The following is a 17249-nucleotide window of genomic DNA, read 5'->3' as shown; positions in this document are numbered from 1 at the left end:
TATTTATATATGAAGGCGCAGTGGATATTTGTAGAGGATTAGTAGAAACACTCACAATTAGGCATAATTAACTTTTATTGTAATATGCGGAAAATAATATGTACAGCCATGTTGTTTGTTACCAGTAGACAAGGAAGTGACATAGACAAAATCCTGACACCCCCTCTCAATATTAAATTTCTAATTAAATATTGCAATGAAATAAACTTATAACACTTCTTTTCTTCCTATGCGTTCAAACATTAAAACAACTTATACTATGACATTCTTAACTTTACAAACTTACTTCGTATTTTATATAATAAAGAGTCTCATTACAAAGTAATTGTGTTTTACAGTATTCAGCGGTTTAGTAAATATATCGGCTACATTTTGTTGCGTAGACACATACGATACAACAATATTCTTATTACCTACATACCGCATCTTTAACAAAATGAAACTTAATATCGATATGTTTGGTGCGCTTACTATTTTCGTTGCATTCAATCATTCTAATCGCACTTTGATTATCAACAAGTAAGTATGCTTCAATATCCATATTGAAGTTAGCTGATATACCTTTTAAATATATTAGCTCCGACGTTACCATTGCAGCAGCCACATATTCTGCCTCTGCAGATGATAATGAGACAGTGCATTGTTTCTTCGAAAACCATGAAATTAAATTGTCGCAGTAAAATATAGCGCAGCCACTTACGCTTTTCCTATCTTGACTGTCGCTTGCCCAATCCGCGTCACTGTAAGCTAATAATCTCTTCTGCGAATCTTTATTCTTAATATAGGTTAAGCATTTACTTGCAGTTTGTTTTAGATATCTTAGTACTCTCTTAGCCGCAATCCATCTTTCTTTCGTTGGTTTATCTAAGTACCTGCTAAGATATGAAGTTGCATAAGTTATATCTGGTCTAGATGTTGTAGAGATGTATGTTAAACATCCGATTAGTTCTCTATATGGTACATTTGTGATTATCTCTTCTTCTTCATTGTTCTTAGATTTTGTAGCCTCTATCGGCGTATTTACACCTTTGCACGATTCCATTCCGAATTTTTCTATTATTTTATTAATCATCTTTTCTTGTTTTATTTTTAATATATTCTTCTCTCTATGTATTTCCATGCCTATATACTCTTTAACTTCTCCCAGGTCTCTTACATTGAATTCTTCTTTTAATTTATTTATAGTATCCATACAGTTTCCCATAGTTATGATGTCATCCACCCAGATCAGTAACCATTCATCTTTTTTCGTGTATAGGCAAAAATCATGCTTTGATTGTTCAAAACCTTGCTTAATTATGAACTCGTGGAATCTGTCATTCCAGCATTTTGGTGCTTCTCGCAGACCATATAAAGCTTTGTTTAGCTTCAGTACCTTTCCTTGGCCGACTTGTACTCCATCTGGTGGTTTTATATATACTTCTTCTTTTAATTCGCCATTAAGAAATGCAGTTGGTACATCGAATTGTCTTAGCTGATGATCTTCCTGTAGTGCATAGCTTAGCATCATTCTTATAGTTGACATTCTTGCCACTGGTGAGTAAACATTGTACTTGTTATCTGTTTGAAAACCTTTTGCTACTAGTCGTGCTTTCTTTTTTCCATCTTGCTTTGTTCTAAAAACCCATTTGGTGTCTATAGCTCTTTTCTTATTTGGTAGTTCTGTTTCTGTCCAAGTATTTAGTTGTTCGTGTGACTTTAACTCATTATCAATGGCTTCTTTCCATCCTTCTCCTTCTTTTATAGCTTCATCATATGTTTGAGGTTCTATGTGTAGACAGAATGCTATGTTTGCTTCTTGTTCTATAACTCTCTCTCTCTCTCAGCCTTCTGTAGTCCACTGTTGGACATAGGCCTCTCCTAACGATCGCCACCCCAAACGGTCACCCGCCATCTGCATCCAGCGGCTTCCCGCTACCTTCCGCAGATCATCAGACCAACGGGTTGGGGGGCGACCGACACGCCGTTTGCCGACACGGGGTCTCCACTCCAGAACCTTTCTACTCCAGCGGTCGTCGGCTCTGCGGGCTACGTGGCCAGCCCATTGCCACTTCAGCGTGCTAATCCTTTTGGCTATGTCGGTAACTTTAGTTCTCCTGCGGATTTCTTCATTGCGAATCCTATCTCGCAGGGACACGCCTAACATAGCCCTTTCCATAGCACGCTGAGCAACTCTGAGCTTGTGGATAAGCCCTTTGGTGAAGCACCACGTCTCGGCTCCGTAAGTCATCACTGGCAACACGCACTGATTGAAAACTTTTGTTTTCAGACACTGAGGTATGTTTTCGGTGAACATGTGTCGTAATTTCCCGAACGCTGCCCATCCGAGTTGGATTCTACGAGCTACCTCTTTATCGAAGTTGGATTTACCTAATCGGATCACTTGTCCTAGGTAGGGATACTGATCGACAACTTCGATGGTGACACCTCCTACAGTTACGGGCGATGATGAAACATGTTCGTTCGACATGACCTTTGTCTTGTCCATGTTCATTTTCAGCCCAACTTGTTTAGAGGCATCATTGAGGTCTGTGAGCATTTCGCACAACTCCTCCAGCGTTTCCGCCATAATAACTATGTCATCAGCAAATCGTAGATGAGAGATATATTCGCCATTGACGTTAATGCCCAGTCTTTTCCACTCTACAAGCTTAAAAACATCTTCCAGTGCACAGGTGAACAGTTTCGGAGAAATAACATCTCCCTGTCTCACGCCCCTTTGCAACTGGATCGGTTTTGTGCTATGTTCGTGTAATCGAACTGACATTGTGGCAGCATTGTACATACATCTCAACACCTCGATATAGCGATAGTCTATATGGCACCGCTGAAGGGATTGAAGCATCGCCCAGAGCTCAATAGAATCAAAAGCTTTCTCATAGTCCACAAACGCTAGACATAAAGGTAGATTATACTCCTCGGTCTTCTGTATAACCTGCCGAAGCGTGTGTATATGATCTATGGTACTATAGCCTTTTCGGAACCCGGCTTGTTCGGGTGGCTGGAAGTCGTCGAGTCTTTGCTCGAGACGATTCGTAATAACTCTCGAAAACAGCTTGTACACATGGCTCAGAAGTGCAATGGGTCTATAATTCTTCAATAGGGCTTTGTTGCCTTTCTTGAAGAACAAAGTCACTACACTTCTGCTCTATAACGTCTTCTTCCAATTCGTAATCCTTTAAATATGTAGGTAGCTTTCTAGTTCTTTGTTCTCTACTTAGTTCTTGATGTCTCTCTTCATGAACTTGCACTTCAGCTTCTCTTTGTACATTCTCATCTTGTTCATTTTCTTGTCAATGTTCTTCTTCTTGGTAGTATCTTACATTATTGTCCTGTTTCTTTTCTTGATATATGATGTCTGATTCATCAAATCTTACATCTCGACTGATGATTATTTTGTTAGTCTCTGGATCCCACAGCCTGTATCCAGTTGGTGCGTATCCTACCATTCTTCCTTCTTTCGCTCTGCCCTCGAATTTACTTTGTCTTGGTAAAATCACAGCCCATGCTTTGCTTCCGAAAGTTTTGAGCCTTGAAAGGTCTGTTTTTCCTCTCATAATGCATTCTGGTGTCTCAAAATTAATGGCAGATGACGGACATCGATTTAGCTGATATGCTGAGCATAATATTGCTTCTCCCCATAGATGTTTTGGCAGATTAGCCTCATTCAGTTGTGTTCTGGCTTTGTTGTATAACGTCTGATTCATGCGTTCGGCAACTCCATTGCTTTGTGGTGAGTATGGTATAGTATACTGTATAATTATGCCGCGTTCCTGACAAAGTGACTCAATTTTTCTGTTTTTAAATTCTCCTCCATTGTCACATCTTATCTTTTTTACTCTAATTCCTTTTTCATTTTCCAATCTATTTATGTAGTGTATTATATTGTCTGTTGCTTCACTTTTCATTTTTAAAAGTCTCACTTCGCAAAAGTGTGAGTAGTCATCTATTATAGTTTGGTAATATCGCTCTCCGTTGAATCCTTCGATATTTACTGGCCCTGCTATGTCCGTATGTATCAATTCGCCTATATTGTGCGACCTTGGTTTCAATATCCTTTGGAATGGTTTCCTCTTTCCTTTTCCTTCCATACATGGACCGCATACATTTTTGCTTACCGGCTCTTTTCGGTGGTTTTGCTTTCTAAAACATATTTTATTTGTTTTTCGTCTAACAAGCATTTGACTCTGAAGAGCCAATTATCGAAGCTTGAAGCTTCCAACTTTGGGTAACTTTGCGCCATATCGCCCATAACCTGTTATTTATATATGAAGGCGCAGTGGATATTTGTAGAGGATTAGTAGAAACACTCACAATTAGGCATAATTAACTTTTATTGTAATATGCGGAAATTAATATGTACAGCCATGTTGTTTGTTACCAGTAGACAAGGAAGTGACATAGACAAAATCCTGACAGTTTCCACTCCAGCCCGCGGTCCTGCGTATGGCGTCCACGCTGACGCCGAGCGAGCGCGCGCGCGACGCGGCCGCGTGCCGCGTGCTGTGCGCGGAGAACACGCGCGCGTCGATCCCGCACTCGCTCAGCGTGCGCTTTATCCACCGGCTTAGGCTCTGTGTACACACTGCTTTATGTGGTTTCTTTAGGCCGATAAATAAGTAGTCAGACTTACGTAATTCTTTTGTTCTATCCAAATAAGCAATCAAAGTCTGTGCAGGGCATATAGAAGGTTTGTCTCTGGAGAACGGTAAGTAGATAATTGGTTGTTTAGAGCCGGGTCTTGTAGTTTTAATAAAATCTGGAATTTTAATAGCAATGGTGTTTGATTGACACTCGACATTTTTAACATTAATTTTAGATAGGGTCTGCATCCTATGAGCAGTAGTAAGAGCTAACAACGTTAAGGTCTTTCTAGATAGCTGATCAAACGAAATATTTTCGTTAGGGTACCAAGTGTCTAGGTGATCTAGAACACAGTTGGTATCCCAAGTAGAATTATACTTGGGTAAAGGTGGCCGTAAACGGAAAACACCTTTTAGAAATCTCTGTAATCTACTATCCGATGTTATATCGTGGTCTAAAATTAATGAAAGGGCTGATCTGCACGTATTTAGCGTGCCGTATTGTGAGCCATTATTGTATAACATAGTGAGAAATGAAATTACTGTTGGTGTGGACGCTGAATAAACATCGATGTTTTGGTTTTGACAAAATGACCACCATTTCTTTAAACAGACGTCATACTGTTTCATGGAGTTATCCGAAAGAGAAGCTATAAGTATGTCTAGCGAGCCTGGTGGCGTGCCGCGTCTGGAGAGCGCCTCGCGGACAACACTGCGGCCGCCAGGGTAAGGGACGCGTGTATCTGGCGCTCCGGACTGCTGGAATGAGATATTAGAGCATTGTCGTTAGGCGTGAATGTTATTGTTTCGGAAATAACAAGAGACAAGAAAAGTGGGTACCAGGGCTGTGATGGCCACATGGGAATAATAACTATGCCCGTGGCTTTGTCAGAAACAATCTTTCTCAATGTTTTTAATATAATTGAGAATGGAGGAAACGCGTAAAAAAAAAATTTTGACCACGGTACCGTAAATGCATTTACAGTAAGTGCGTCTGGATCACGTTCCCATGAAATGTAATTATCACACTTCTTATTAAATGCGACTTGCGAATAAGTCTATTTCGGGTTTTCCAAACCTACTAATAATGTATTGAAAGGCGTGATCAGCTAATTCCCACTCTATATCTGGGTGGACCTTACGAGACTCAGCGTCGGCGATTGAATTATCTTTGGATCTAATGTAAGATGCAAACACAAAAAGTTTGCGACATTCACACCACTGCCATATTTGTTTTGATATATAGGTTAGGTGAGGAAATTGGATTCCTCCCATTCTATTGACGTAAGAAATTGCTGTTGCATTGTCCAATCTCAAGAGTATTTGGCAGTTGTGGAGATGTTTAGCAAAAACTTTCAAGGAAATGAACGCGGCTAAGAGTTCGAGATAATTTATGTGGTACAGGCGTTCGCTACTTGACCATTGCCCGCTAGCAGTTTCCCCGTTACAAGCCGCGCCCCACCCCGTAGTTGAGGCATCGGAGTATATCTCGGTGTGATACTCGTCGTGTCTGATACGATGAGTGGCACTGTCGATAGAACGCAACCACCAGAGTGCATCGGGAAGGAGGGACTCGGGAATGGTCATGAAAGAATCGTAATCGTCATTACTGTGTTTTAGATTGAGATATTTGCATCGCTCCATCTCCTTAGTGTACAGCCACCCATATTCAACGGCCGGACAGGCTGATACGAGCAAACCTACGAGCTGTGCAAATTTCCTAATTTTACAGCGTTTTAGTTTAATGAAATTTTCTAACTCTGATTTAATGCGAAGCCTCTTCTCAGCGGGCAGAGCAATGTGTAGTTTATTGGAGTCAATAATCATTCCCAAAAACTTACAAGAAGTAGAAGGTGTAAAAACACTCTTCTTTTCATTGATAATGAAGCCGAGAGAAGTCAGTAATTCCTTTGTTATTTTAACATTTAACAGGCATTGTTCATTGTTTTGGCCGAATAGACACCAGTCGTCCAAATAAAGGGTTGATAAGAATCCGGCAGAGCGCAGCAACTTAGTGACGGGTTTCATGATTTTAGTGAACACGTATGGCGCAGTATTTAACCCAAACGGTAAGACATTAAATTCGTAAAGTTTTTCTTCGAATGTAAAGCGTAAAAATTTACGAGAACTTTCATGAATTTTTAATAAAAAATATGCGTCCTGAAGATCGATTGTAGCCATATGACAATTATAAGTGACTAATTTTACTGCTGTACGTAAATCTTCTAGTTTAAAATGACTTGTTAATATAAATTTGTTTAAGTTTTTAAGATTTAAAATGAATCGTTTTTTGCCGTTTGATTTAGGTATCAAAAAAATCGATGACAGAAATTGCTCACTACATGGCTGACACTCCGAAATTGCACCAATCTTTAGAAGATTATTAATTTCTTCTTTAAATTCTGCAATTTCTGACATTGTGTAAACCGGCGTAGTCGGTGGTGAGCTTTGAATGGCCGGCGTGGAAAATTCTATAACATAGCCTTCTATCCATGACAATATTTTATGATCATGTGTTATCCGTGACCATTGTTCAATAAAGTAGGTAAGGCGACCGGCGTACTTAACTGGATCTAGTATCGCCGGCGCGGCGGCGGCGGCGGTGGCGGCTGACTCCACGACGTCCTGTATGCAGGCGCGGGCGGGGCCGGGGGGGGTCGCTGCGCGCGGGGGGCAGGCTCTCTCCGGTAGCGCGGCGGGGGCGCCGTCGCCGCTCCTGCTGGCCTGCGCGCGGGAGCAGCCTTGCGGTTTAAATTATGATTTGCTACAAATTTTGTTTTGCTAGCCGAATTCTTGCTGCTTTCTGGAACTTTCAGCTCCGCGCTGGATTTATTCACGGCTTTCGCCGATCTTAATGTTTCTGGGAGATTCTCCCCGAATAAGAAAGTATCGATCTTAGTCCGTCTTAAGGGCTCCTGCATGTCATTTCTTACTCCAAACACAATAGAGTTTCGTCTGGTTACAGAGTCTCCATGTTGCATGTCGCAGAGAATGCGTGCGGCATCCATAAGTTTCTGTAGAATTGTATTATTTCGTTCTTTTGAGTTAAGATGCAATGAAATAACCTCAGTTAGACAAGATATGGCGCTAGCCATTTGAGACTGTTTGGATTCAATTCCCTTATCTCGTTTAATGGAATTTTCTTGCAAATTAAGTTTTAACTCCGGGTTCAACGAAGGTGCACCCACACTGAGGCAGTTTGAAGGCAAAGGGTATTTTCTAATTAACTCTGTACGAGATTCCTTACTTAATCCTTCGGTAGCTATATGTTGCAATCTAGAAGCTAATTCTTTTCTTATTTCAGGGCCGTACTTAGTAGTTGATGAAGGGTCTTCACCAAGAATTTTGAGTACTTCGTCGTCTAGGTCGACAGGGTCGACGGTGCCGGGCATATTATCTTCACCCGCGAGGGGCGGAGCGGGTAGACTGCTAATCAGTTCTTCTAAAGACTGTTCTACAGGGGCGCCTGCGTCCAACAGCTGTTGTTGATTAGTGGCATAGATCTCACCAGGCGGGTCCTGCTGCAGCATGTCGTGGACCATGGCCGCGGCGGGGCCGGGCGCGGGGGTGGGGGCGGGGTAGGCGTCCGGCGCGTCGTGCTCCGGCGTGGCCAGCCACAGCTCCGGCATGTCGAGGTCCGCGCCGCCTGGCGCTGCGTCGGACGTGCCCTCGCCTGGATCCGGCTCTGGCGGTTCTATAAAGAGCCACAACACAAATAGGTATCAGACATATGTCGTGACGGCTTTTCCATGCAGTAAACACTGCTCCGTATGTGTCTTTTTAATGATTGCCTAATCAGTAAAGGTAGGCGCAGAAAAGTTTTAGTTAACGGGCGTTAACTAAAAAAATCAGGTAGGCGAAACCCCCAGCGGGTTACGCGCAAACGAAAACAGAATGCGGTGAAATAGCCCCAGCGACTATCTCGATTGCATTTATTTTATTTTATTTCATAGCTCTTATGAATCACTATTGCACTTTAAAAATATAAATCACTTGTACATACCTTCTACATTTTCTTTGCAGGAACGTATTTTCTTCTCTAATTTTTTCATCTTCTTATAAAGACGACCAAGATCGTCTTCTAGACTAACAGTCTGCTTCCTTTTGGACATTTTTATTTAATTTATTTCAGTGGGAGAACACAAGTGGAGTGGTCGAGCACTGAACTGCGTATGATAGGACTGGGAGTTGACGCCGCTGAGGTGAGTAATGGATAAGGTGGGTAGTATGAAAATTTCAAAATATTAAAGTACCCTCAAAAATACAGTGCAGAGTGGTTGTAACTATGCGTTACTACATGTGTATATAAATAAATAATACTAATCTTGAGGACGAAATGCGAAGTATAATAGTCTGTAGTAGGCATTATAATTATGTAAGCTCGTAAAAATCTCGACACCACTAAGGCCAATGTCCACTTTTAACAAAATAATTATTACTAGAAATCTTTTCATTAATCCTTCTCCCACCAATCCAATGCAGTACAGTCAGACATGTACAGATTTGTAAGACCTAGACTCTGAGTTCTAGAGTCTAGGTCCTAGAGTTTAGATCGTAGAGTCAAGAGATCATTTTAAGGTCTTAGAGTGTAGGTTTTAGACACAGTGACACTAGTGCCTAAGTCCCTTTCCTTCATTTAAGGCCTTCCTGCCTTCCTTGGCCCACCGGCCGGCGGCCTGGGTGCAAGGTGCATGCTCCAGACGTAGTCTCAACACCAACATTGGCTACACGACTTTGGGAGCGTACCATTACGTTAAAAACTCAATAAATTTTCACGTATAAAAGAGGCTCTGCACAAAATTAGTACTACGTACTTAGGTACGTCCGGTGCAGCAACTAACAACTGACCAATCTTGATGTGACTTAGCCATCATCCTCTCACTAGCACGGTGACAAATCCTAGTCTAGCTCTTGTGTTTGTGACTAACACTAAAACTCTGCTGGTCATTAAATATGATGTTCGGTGAGTGACCACACCATGTCTCAGCGCTGTAGGTTATTAGGACGGGCAAGATACACATGTCAACGATCTATCTCATTATACATTTATTTAAATTTATTTATTCATGCAAAAGTTAATGAACTTTAAAATATAAGGGCCACCAATTGAAAAATAATCATAGTGGCCGAAATCACACTGTATCACACAAGTTTACTCGTCGGCCCCCTGACTCATATTTAAAAACACGCTTGACCTTCCAGTTATTTTCAAATAAGGAATTTAAATACAATTAATATTACGTGCTCTTACGTCAAACGAAAATATCGTGAGGAAACCTGCTCAATCTAGTGTGAACCTGCCACCCCGCAGCAGACCGACTCCGAACAGAAGGGAGAAATATAATCGCAGATAAATTTTATAGGGAGTAGATTTTCTTCAGGAAGTTCCAAAATATGTTCTATATAATTAGCTGAATTACACTTTTCCGCTTACTACCTACACTATATGTACATTGGTTCATGAGGTTGCAACGCCGAAAACCTATATATTTATATTAAAATTACAACTTTTGCCAAGTGGTCGGCGCGGCGTGACGACTATAAAGAGAGACTCGGATTTGACATGGAATTCACCAGGAGAGAAGATTCCCACTGAGTCAAAGCGTCTCACGATGCAATACAGCAACAGCAACTGCAGATCCTTTAGAAAGATAGTGGATTCATTCGATATCGAGCTCTTGACAGAGACTAACCACTCACAAAGGTTTGACTTGATCGAAGTACTTTTGGATTGGTTCACAACTGACGAAGAAAAATAAGTGACGGGCTGCCTTCCAGCAGTCACCGCGCCAATCACGAGGACCCAGCACCCCGGCTGGACGGGAGCAGTGTTGGAGACTTAGCAGTGGAGCTCCACAAAACTTTGCCCTCGGCTTTCATCATCCAGCCACTACCGGCTACCTGTCTAAGGTCGTCGTCGTCGGTCCAGCGGCCTGACGTTTTATTTACAAATTAAAAGTTACTTACAGTCTTAGGCACTCAAAAGCTTACAGGTTTTACCTACTCACTTATTTATAGACACAAATGCACAAACAGCAGATATTTTTATAAAAGTGCGTGGTAGACGCCGGGTTGTTTTGCCCGAAGTGACCGACGACGTTCACATTTATGCACGTGAGGAACCAAGGTCGTTGGATATGGGATGATATGGAGTGGTGTGCTGGCTGTGAGTGGAGAGACGAGTGTGAAGTGTGATTGTACTAAATACAATCTCGTTTTAAGAAATAAGTAGTTTGGAATCGCTTCTTCAGTACCTACCGACTGCATATCAAACAAGAGGTCTAGTAGCCCTTCTGAAGGCCAGTGTCTTTCCGTGTGCAGGTTTTACGATCTGCAAACGTTTTATACGTCATAGCAGTGTTATAATGGTACGAGATCAAGTTGTGGTTAGTACAGAAGCGCTCCAAACTTATGCCGCATATGTAATAGGGAATAGAAATGTTTTAAATAAATATTTATTGTTCTAATACTCTACGTCCTTTAACAAAAATAATTTATAGAGGTACACTTTATATATATTTTTATTTTCATGTGATACTTATTGATTAGGCAACAGATAGCTGTTATTTAACATCACCCTCAGGATTCAAAAAATACTTATCAATTGTTGCACTAAATTCGTAACATCCGAAACAAATAAAATCATTCTCATGTCGTATTTCATTGGGCTCCTCACAAATCCTTCTCTGCGCTCGGATGCTTGATGATCGCTTGTTCTCTTTCTTCCTTGTCCTGGTCCTTGTCGCCCCAGCCCCAGCAGTGGGAGCCGTCGCCCGTCCTCGCCGCTCGCGTCTTGATCATATCTTCAGGCGCCGCCTTCAGGTCGTAAGCCCACCCGATCTTCGCGAAGAAATCTATGAAATGTGTCGTCAAATTAAGCGAGTTATTCCCAAGTTCAGCCGTCCGGTAGTCCCACGGGAAGATGTGGTGGTAGTTGTGCCAGCCTTCTCCCAACGCTGCAAAAGCAACGAACTTGTTTTGTGCCGGCATTATGCTTTTGTCATACGGCTTGTAGCCGAAGAAATGGGCGGCGCTGTTGACCAGGAACGTGAGGTTGAGACCGGTCACGTATCTGAACATGGTGGCAACATGCCACGACGAGTTGAGGGTCTCTCCCCAGAAGTACCACGGGATGAATGCTGGCAGGATGAATGTCAGTGTCAGTACCAGAGGAATAGCGTATCTGAAAACAAGACAAGAGATTAGGTGAGAAGGTTAGAAGAGTATATACGTGGGTGGTCTAAAAAGTTTCCGACCTAACGTAGATACAAGATTTTTTTTCTTAAAATTTATGTTTATTCTTCTAAATAGCCTGTCAAACAGTAATTAGGCGGCGCCAAAACACGGATTTATTGCGCCTAAACTGCGCAAACAGAGCATTGGAAATGTTCATTCGAACACGTCGTTGGTCTGACGTTAGCAAACGCGGCAGCCAACGCGCGGACAGCCTTCTCATGCCTAAATCTTGATTTAATATGTGACAAACACGTTCTCTGGACATTTTCATTGCCTCTGCTATGTCTCTCACTTTAATTCGGCGGTCGTCTAACACCATTTGGAGAACTTTAGCGATGTTATCGACAGTAGTTACAGTTTTTGGACGTCCCGAACGTTCATCATCTCCGAAGCTCTTACGGCCACGTTTAAATTCGGCTGCCCAAAATTTTACAGTGGTAAATGACGGTGAAGAGTCCCCGTACACAAAATCTAACTCATCTTTGATTTGCGTAGGGGTATTCCGTTTCAAAAACCAATATTTTAAGACAGCTCGATACTCGATTTTTTAAATTTTCACAGAAAGGCTCACATCGACTCACTCAAACGACTGTAAAATAAAAACCACGCGTCAAAAATGGCTGAAACTTTGAAGTGTTGCTGTGAAAAGATGCACAGTTACATTCCCTGACTTTAATTGATGTGTTCTGCCATCTTCTCGTTGAGGTCGGAAACTTTTCAGACCACCTATGTACTTACAAGAGTGTTATTAGCTGAAGCAATGACTGCAGGCTCACCTCTTCTGAAAGTCGAGCACAGGGTTGTTCCTTATATCTGACATGTCAATGAGCTTGCCGCGTCTCCTGACTTCTGGGTGTTTCTTCACCAGCAGCCATCCGACATGAGAGTAGAAGAATCCCCTAGTTGCGTTGTGAGGGTCCGCATCTGTGTCGCTGTATTTGTGATGGAGACGATGGTCCCTGACCCAATCCATGGCGGTGTTTTGGAAGGCGATTGTGTTCAATATCATGAGGATAATTTGTAGCGGCATCTTCGCTTTGTACGTCCTGTGCGCCCAGAGACGGTGGGCGCCGGCGGTGATGCCCAACCCACCGGCTATGCCGTATGCTAGTGCTGAAATTGAAAAGACAATGAGGAATAGTTTGTCGATAACAGCATTAACACTGTTATATTTTTATCATCTTGATGGTCAACAAGATTATCAAGGAAGACTAGACGAAAAAAATCTTCCTCTTGAAGGTATTAACTTAAAACACCAATAAAGAAGAAAACAAACTGTACTTACCAAACACTGTTGTCTGCCATTTGGCCGCAGTAAAGATCAGGTAAACTCCATAAGCCCAGGACAGATGTGCGAACCCGAACGTCAGTAGATTGAAGTAGACCACTTCAAACTTCCTCGGCCCAGCCTGAGGGGCCACCAGTTTCTCAAACACGTCGTTTTTGTCGACTATCTCATCTGGAGCAGTCTTCTCTGGTGCGCCATTGGGGTGAAGATCTGTAGCGCTGTTTGGTGGCATAGTGGCTCTGAAATTTTTGTTTGGATTATTTTACTTAAGAAGTAGAGGTAGTAACTTATGAAGTCTTAGGAAAAGAGCCATGAATATATAGTAGCTGATAGTTTTCTATAATTGGTCATTTTCTACTGATTGGTGGACCGGTTAATTGACGCGGTTCAGTGGAACAACTGAACTGAAGCTAGGAGATTTTCTTTCAGCATTAGGTATCAAGCTACCTCTCCACCAGTTTGATAGTATTGGACGAATTAGTGTCCGTAAACGATACCAGTGGTATTAACTATCGGTCGGTATACGGTATCGTCTAGGAATGAAATGATTTAAGTGAAAAGCTAGAATAATAGGTAATTTTATTTATTTATTTAAATAAGGGTTACAGGTAGGTATGCAGTTATAATACTTACTTAAAATTAAGGGTTTGTAGTTAGTTACTTACCGCAAATAAGGTTGTCAGAGTTTTGCTGTATCTTGTTCACTTTGCTATAAATTGGTAGATATAGTAAACTTTTCACCAGCACCACTTCAAGTTTTAACACTGAACTAAGTACTCATTCACTATGTTTCATTGAACGACTGTAATTCACATCTATTAAGGTTGATGTCAGGAGTAACGCTTCATTACTTATGCAAAAAAATATGTTTTTTAGTATTATTTATATACTTTTTAAGACAAATTATTCTAAGATGATCTAACAAGGTCATAGGGCACTCTGCGCAAAAAGCATTGTTTGGTATAAAATTCGCAACCTCGGTACCCATTCAGGTAAAATAAAATTGATATAAATAATGTTTTGTTTACCTACATGCATAACATAAACATAGGACCATTTCGTAAATGGCGTATGAAATTTTATCACTGATATGAAAGTACCTAACCTAGCCTAGTAAAGGTAAGTCCTTATTAAAAATAAGTACTCGATTCTGCTTCTACTCTGGTTGTCAGAGTCATGGATCTTGAATAAATAAATTAATTTAGGACATTATATTTATAATACAAGGTAAGTACAATTGATAAAATTAAACACAGATTTAGCCACATAATTTATTGTACTACCGATTTCGATGTCACCAAGGATCCATTCCTATCGTCTTCAGTCATGTCCTTATCACCCCACCCCCACAAGTTGCTTCCATCCCCCGTCCTTCTCATCCTATTCACAACCAGCTCCTCCGACACCGACTTCAAATCATACGCCCACCCGATCCACGCAAAGAAATCTATGAACTTTGTAGTCAAGTTATATCTATTATTCCCTAATTCAGCTGCTTTGTAGTCCCACGGGAAGACGTGGTGGTAGTTGTGGAACCCTTCGCCAAACGTCGCCAAAGAGACTGATATATTCTGAGCGGGCATAATGTTCTTATCATAAGGTTTGTAGCCCCATAAATGAGCGGCGCTGTTGACGAGGAATGTGGCGTTGAGGTTGGCCACATACCGCAGCATTGTGACGTGCCAGGAGGTCCATAGTGATTCGTTCCATAAGTAAACTGGTATGATAGTGGGCAGGAGGAAAGTCACTAGTATTACCCATGGTACTATGTATCTGAAATGTAAATTGGTTTGTTACTAAATATCATGAATTTACAAGACAAAAAGGTCGCCCCCCAACCCGTTGGTCTGATGATCTGCGGAAGGTAGCGGGAAGCCGTTGGATGCAGATGGCGGGTGACCGTTTGGGGTGGCGATCGTTAGGAGAGGCCTATGTCCAACAGTGGACTACAGAAGGCTGAGAGAGAGAGAGAGAGACAAGACAAAAAACAATTGAAGCCCTACAGCCTGCTGGACCAACCGCTTTAGATAGGTAGTCGGTAGTGGTTAGATGAGGAAAGCCAAGGATAGAGTGTTGTGGTAATCCTACGTAAGCCCTACGTATGTCCAGCAGTGGACGATTATGAGCTGATGATAATGAACAAACATTCAAAACAGAAACAAACTAAACAACATCATCTTCCAACCTACCTTTTCTGAAACGCCAGCACGGGATTGCTATACATATCACTCATATCAATCGTCTTCCCCCGCTTTTTAACCTCCGAATGCTTCCTCACAAGCAACCAGCCGACATGAGAGTAGAAGAAACCTCGAGTAGCGTTGTGGGGATCAGCATCTGTGTCGCTGTACTTGTGGTGCAGTCTGTGGTCTCTCACCCACTCTATGGCGGAGTTTTGGAAGGCCAATGTGTTGAATGTCATCAGGATGATCTGAAGAGGAAGCTTGGCTTTGTAAGCCTTGTGCGACCAGAGACGGTGGGCCCCAGCAGTGATGCCGATCTCTGCTGCTGTGTAGGTCAGGATTGCTGGAAGGTTGAAGGTTTACTGGTTTATGTTGGTTTTTTTATTCTTTTGTGGTAGTTAGGGTTGGGTTATCTAATATTAATAATGCTCAACGTAGTATAAATATTGACTGGGGTTATCCTTTTCTAAAAATATACTGTACTCTACCCCAAAAAAAACTTTGAACACTTTTAACAAGTGTTTAAATCGAGATATGAAAGATTTTGTAGGCATTTTACAGCGCTAAACACCTGCTGAGTTTTTGTGGGAAGGCCCATAAGGTGCTTAATTCATTTCCAAATTTTCACGATACACCCTACAATGATCAAACAGCATTTTTTCCCCAATTACCGTGTCCGTATAGTAACTAAGTACACTTTATTATAACTCAGATTTAAATTGCTCTATCTTTATCCGTCCCTTTATACGTTACCTCGGTTGTTTTTTACTTCTTTTAATCATTATGATATTTTTATCTAAGTATGATTGTCACTCTACCTTCACATCTACTTGCATTCTTTACGATTCTTACTAATTATAATTATACAAATTTACATTAGCTTTTATATTATTAGAATTCGATTAAGGTTATTAGTTATTTTTACGTTACGTAACTTACTAATTATTATCTATAAAGAAGATTATTTTTGACTTCATTTCGTAAGTGTCTTGTCAAGTGCTAGAATGAGTGACCTATTACCTACTATAGTTACTAGTTATTATTCTGTGCTACTACATCATGCATATTGCACATAGTATCAGCTTAGACTTAGGTTCATACGTAAGTACGTAACAATTTTTAAGACCCAGGTCATTAAATCTTTCTTTCAAGAAACATTTATCTAACTACCATGACTTCTGTCCCTAATGCTCCTCTACATTATAACTTACTTATCTATTGTTTACCAAATAATAAAATCCAACTTACCAAAGAGTACAGTGGCGAACTTAGCCGAAGTAAAGCACAAGTACAGTCCATAAGCCCCGGCCAGGTGCCAATATCCGAAGGTTAGCAGATTGAAGTAAACTATGTTGAACTTCCTAGGACCAGCCTGTGGAGCTATCAACTTCTCAAACTCTGCACTTTTCTCTTCTCTTTCTTCTACCACTGACGCTTGCTCCGGAGATTTTGGACACATTTTACTGACCTATTACTCTATCTAGCTTAGTAAGTATTTTTTCTATCCAAGACTGCAGTCCGGTAAAGCAAGTTGTGGACTAAAACAAAAGATCGTAGGTCCTATTATAAATAACTTAGGTTAGATTATCGTTAAAAAAGATGTAATTTATGTTTGACAGTAGTTGATGCAATCGTCAAACGCATCAGTTTCGTATGGGGTTCTGTTGGTAAGGTGCATTAAATAAACTTTAGTATGTAGTCATGTAGAATTTAAAAGTTACGGAACCTCGGTATAATAAATTTGTCAGTCTCCGTAAAGACACTAATTTGCTATCTAAATGTAGATTATCTTGAAGAATTTCAGCCATTATATAAGTACTCATCATTTGGCATTTAAGGGACCTTATCAAAGCATCGGGAAGTATGATTATTTCTAGATTATTAGGTAAATATGTAATAATGGTTAAGTCAGTGACCAATTTATGAATATTCGCCAATGATTCCTGAATCACAAGCAAA

At 41.1% G+C, this 17249-nt stretch overlaps 2 protein-coding genes across 2 annotated transcripts; both read right to left on the bottom strand.

Annotated features, from left to right (window-relative positions):
- Positions 1-11086: 11086 nt before the first annotated feature.
- On the bottom strand, positions 11087-13351 carry LOC105395893 (acyl-CoA Delta(11) desaturase). Its single transcript, XM_011567871.3, has 3 exons — positions 13105-13351; positions 12596-12932; positions 11087-11766 (listed from the first exon to the last, which is right to left on the bottom strand). The coding sequence occupies exons 1-3, from the start codon at positions 13337-13339 to the stop codon at positions 11256-11258; spliced, it is 1083 nt and encodes a 360-aa protein (XP_011566173.3). The 5' UTR covers positions 13340-13351; the 3' UTR covers positions 11087-11255.
- A 1013-nt stretch (positions 13352-14364) lies between these two features.
- Positions 14365-16872, bottom strand: LOC105395892 (acyl-CoA Delta(11) desaturase). The gene is made up of 3 exons (XM_038113744.2): positions 16539-16872; positions 15297-15633; positions 14365-14880 (listed from the first exon to the last, which is right to left on the bottom strand). Exons 1-3 carry the CDS (start codon positions 16747-16749, stop codon positions 14379-14381), a joined length of 1050 nt encoding a protein of 349 aa, XP_037969672.2. The 5' UTR covers positions 16750-16872; the 3' UTR covers positions 14365-14378.
- Positions 16873-17249: the final 377 nt, after the last annotated feature.

This window comes from Plutella xylostella, chromosome 23 (genome assembly GCF_932276165.1).
Source record: "Plutella xylostella chromosome 23, ilPluXylo3.1, whole genome shotgun sequence".
Classification (NCBI taxonomy): domain Eukaryota; kingdom Metazoa; phylum Arthropoda; class Insecta; order Lepidoptera; family Plutellidae; genus Plutella; species Plutella xylostella.
Note: the sequence above shows the minus strand (reverse complement) of the source record. Positions and strands in the feature narration are given on the sequence as shown.

Coding starts and splice junctions, on each gene's coding strand:
- LOC105395892 (XM_038113744.2), bottom strand. CDS start 16,749: ATGTGTCCAAAATCTCCGGAGCAAGCGTCAGTGGTAGAAGAAAGAGAA. Junction 15,634..16,538: donor GTTCGCCACTGTACTCTTTG/GTAAGTTGGATT, acceptor TCAACCTTCCAG/CAATCCTGACCTACACAGCA. Junction 14,881..15,296: donor GTGCTGGCGTTTCAGAAAAG/GTAGGTTGGAAG, acceptor TTTACATTTCAG/ATACATAGTACCATGGGTAA.
- LOC105395893 (XM_011567871.3), bottom strand. CDS start 13,339: ATGCCACCAAACAGCGCTACAGATCTTCACCCCAATGGCGCACCAGAG. Junction 12,933..13,104: donor ATGGCAGACAACAGTGTTTG/GTAAGTACAGTT, acceptor TTTCAATTTCAG/CACTAGCATACGGCATAGCC. Junction 11,767..12,595: donor GTGCTCGACTTTCAGAAGAG/GTGAGCCTGCAG, acceptor TCTTGTTTTCAG/ATACGCTATTCCTCTGGTAC.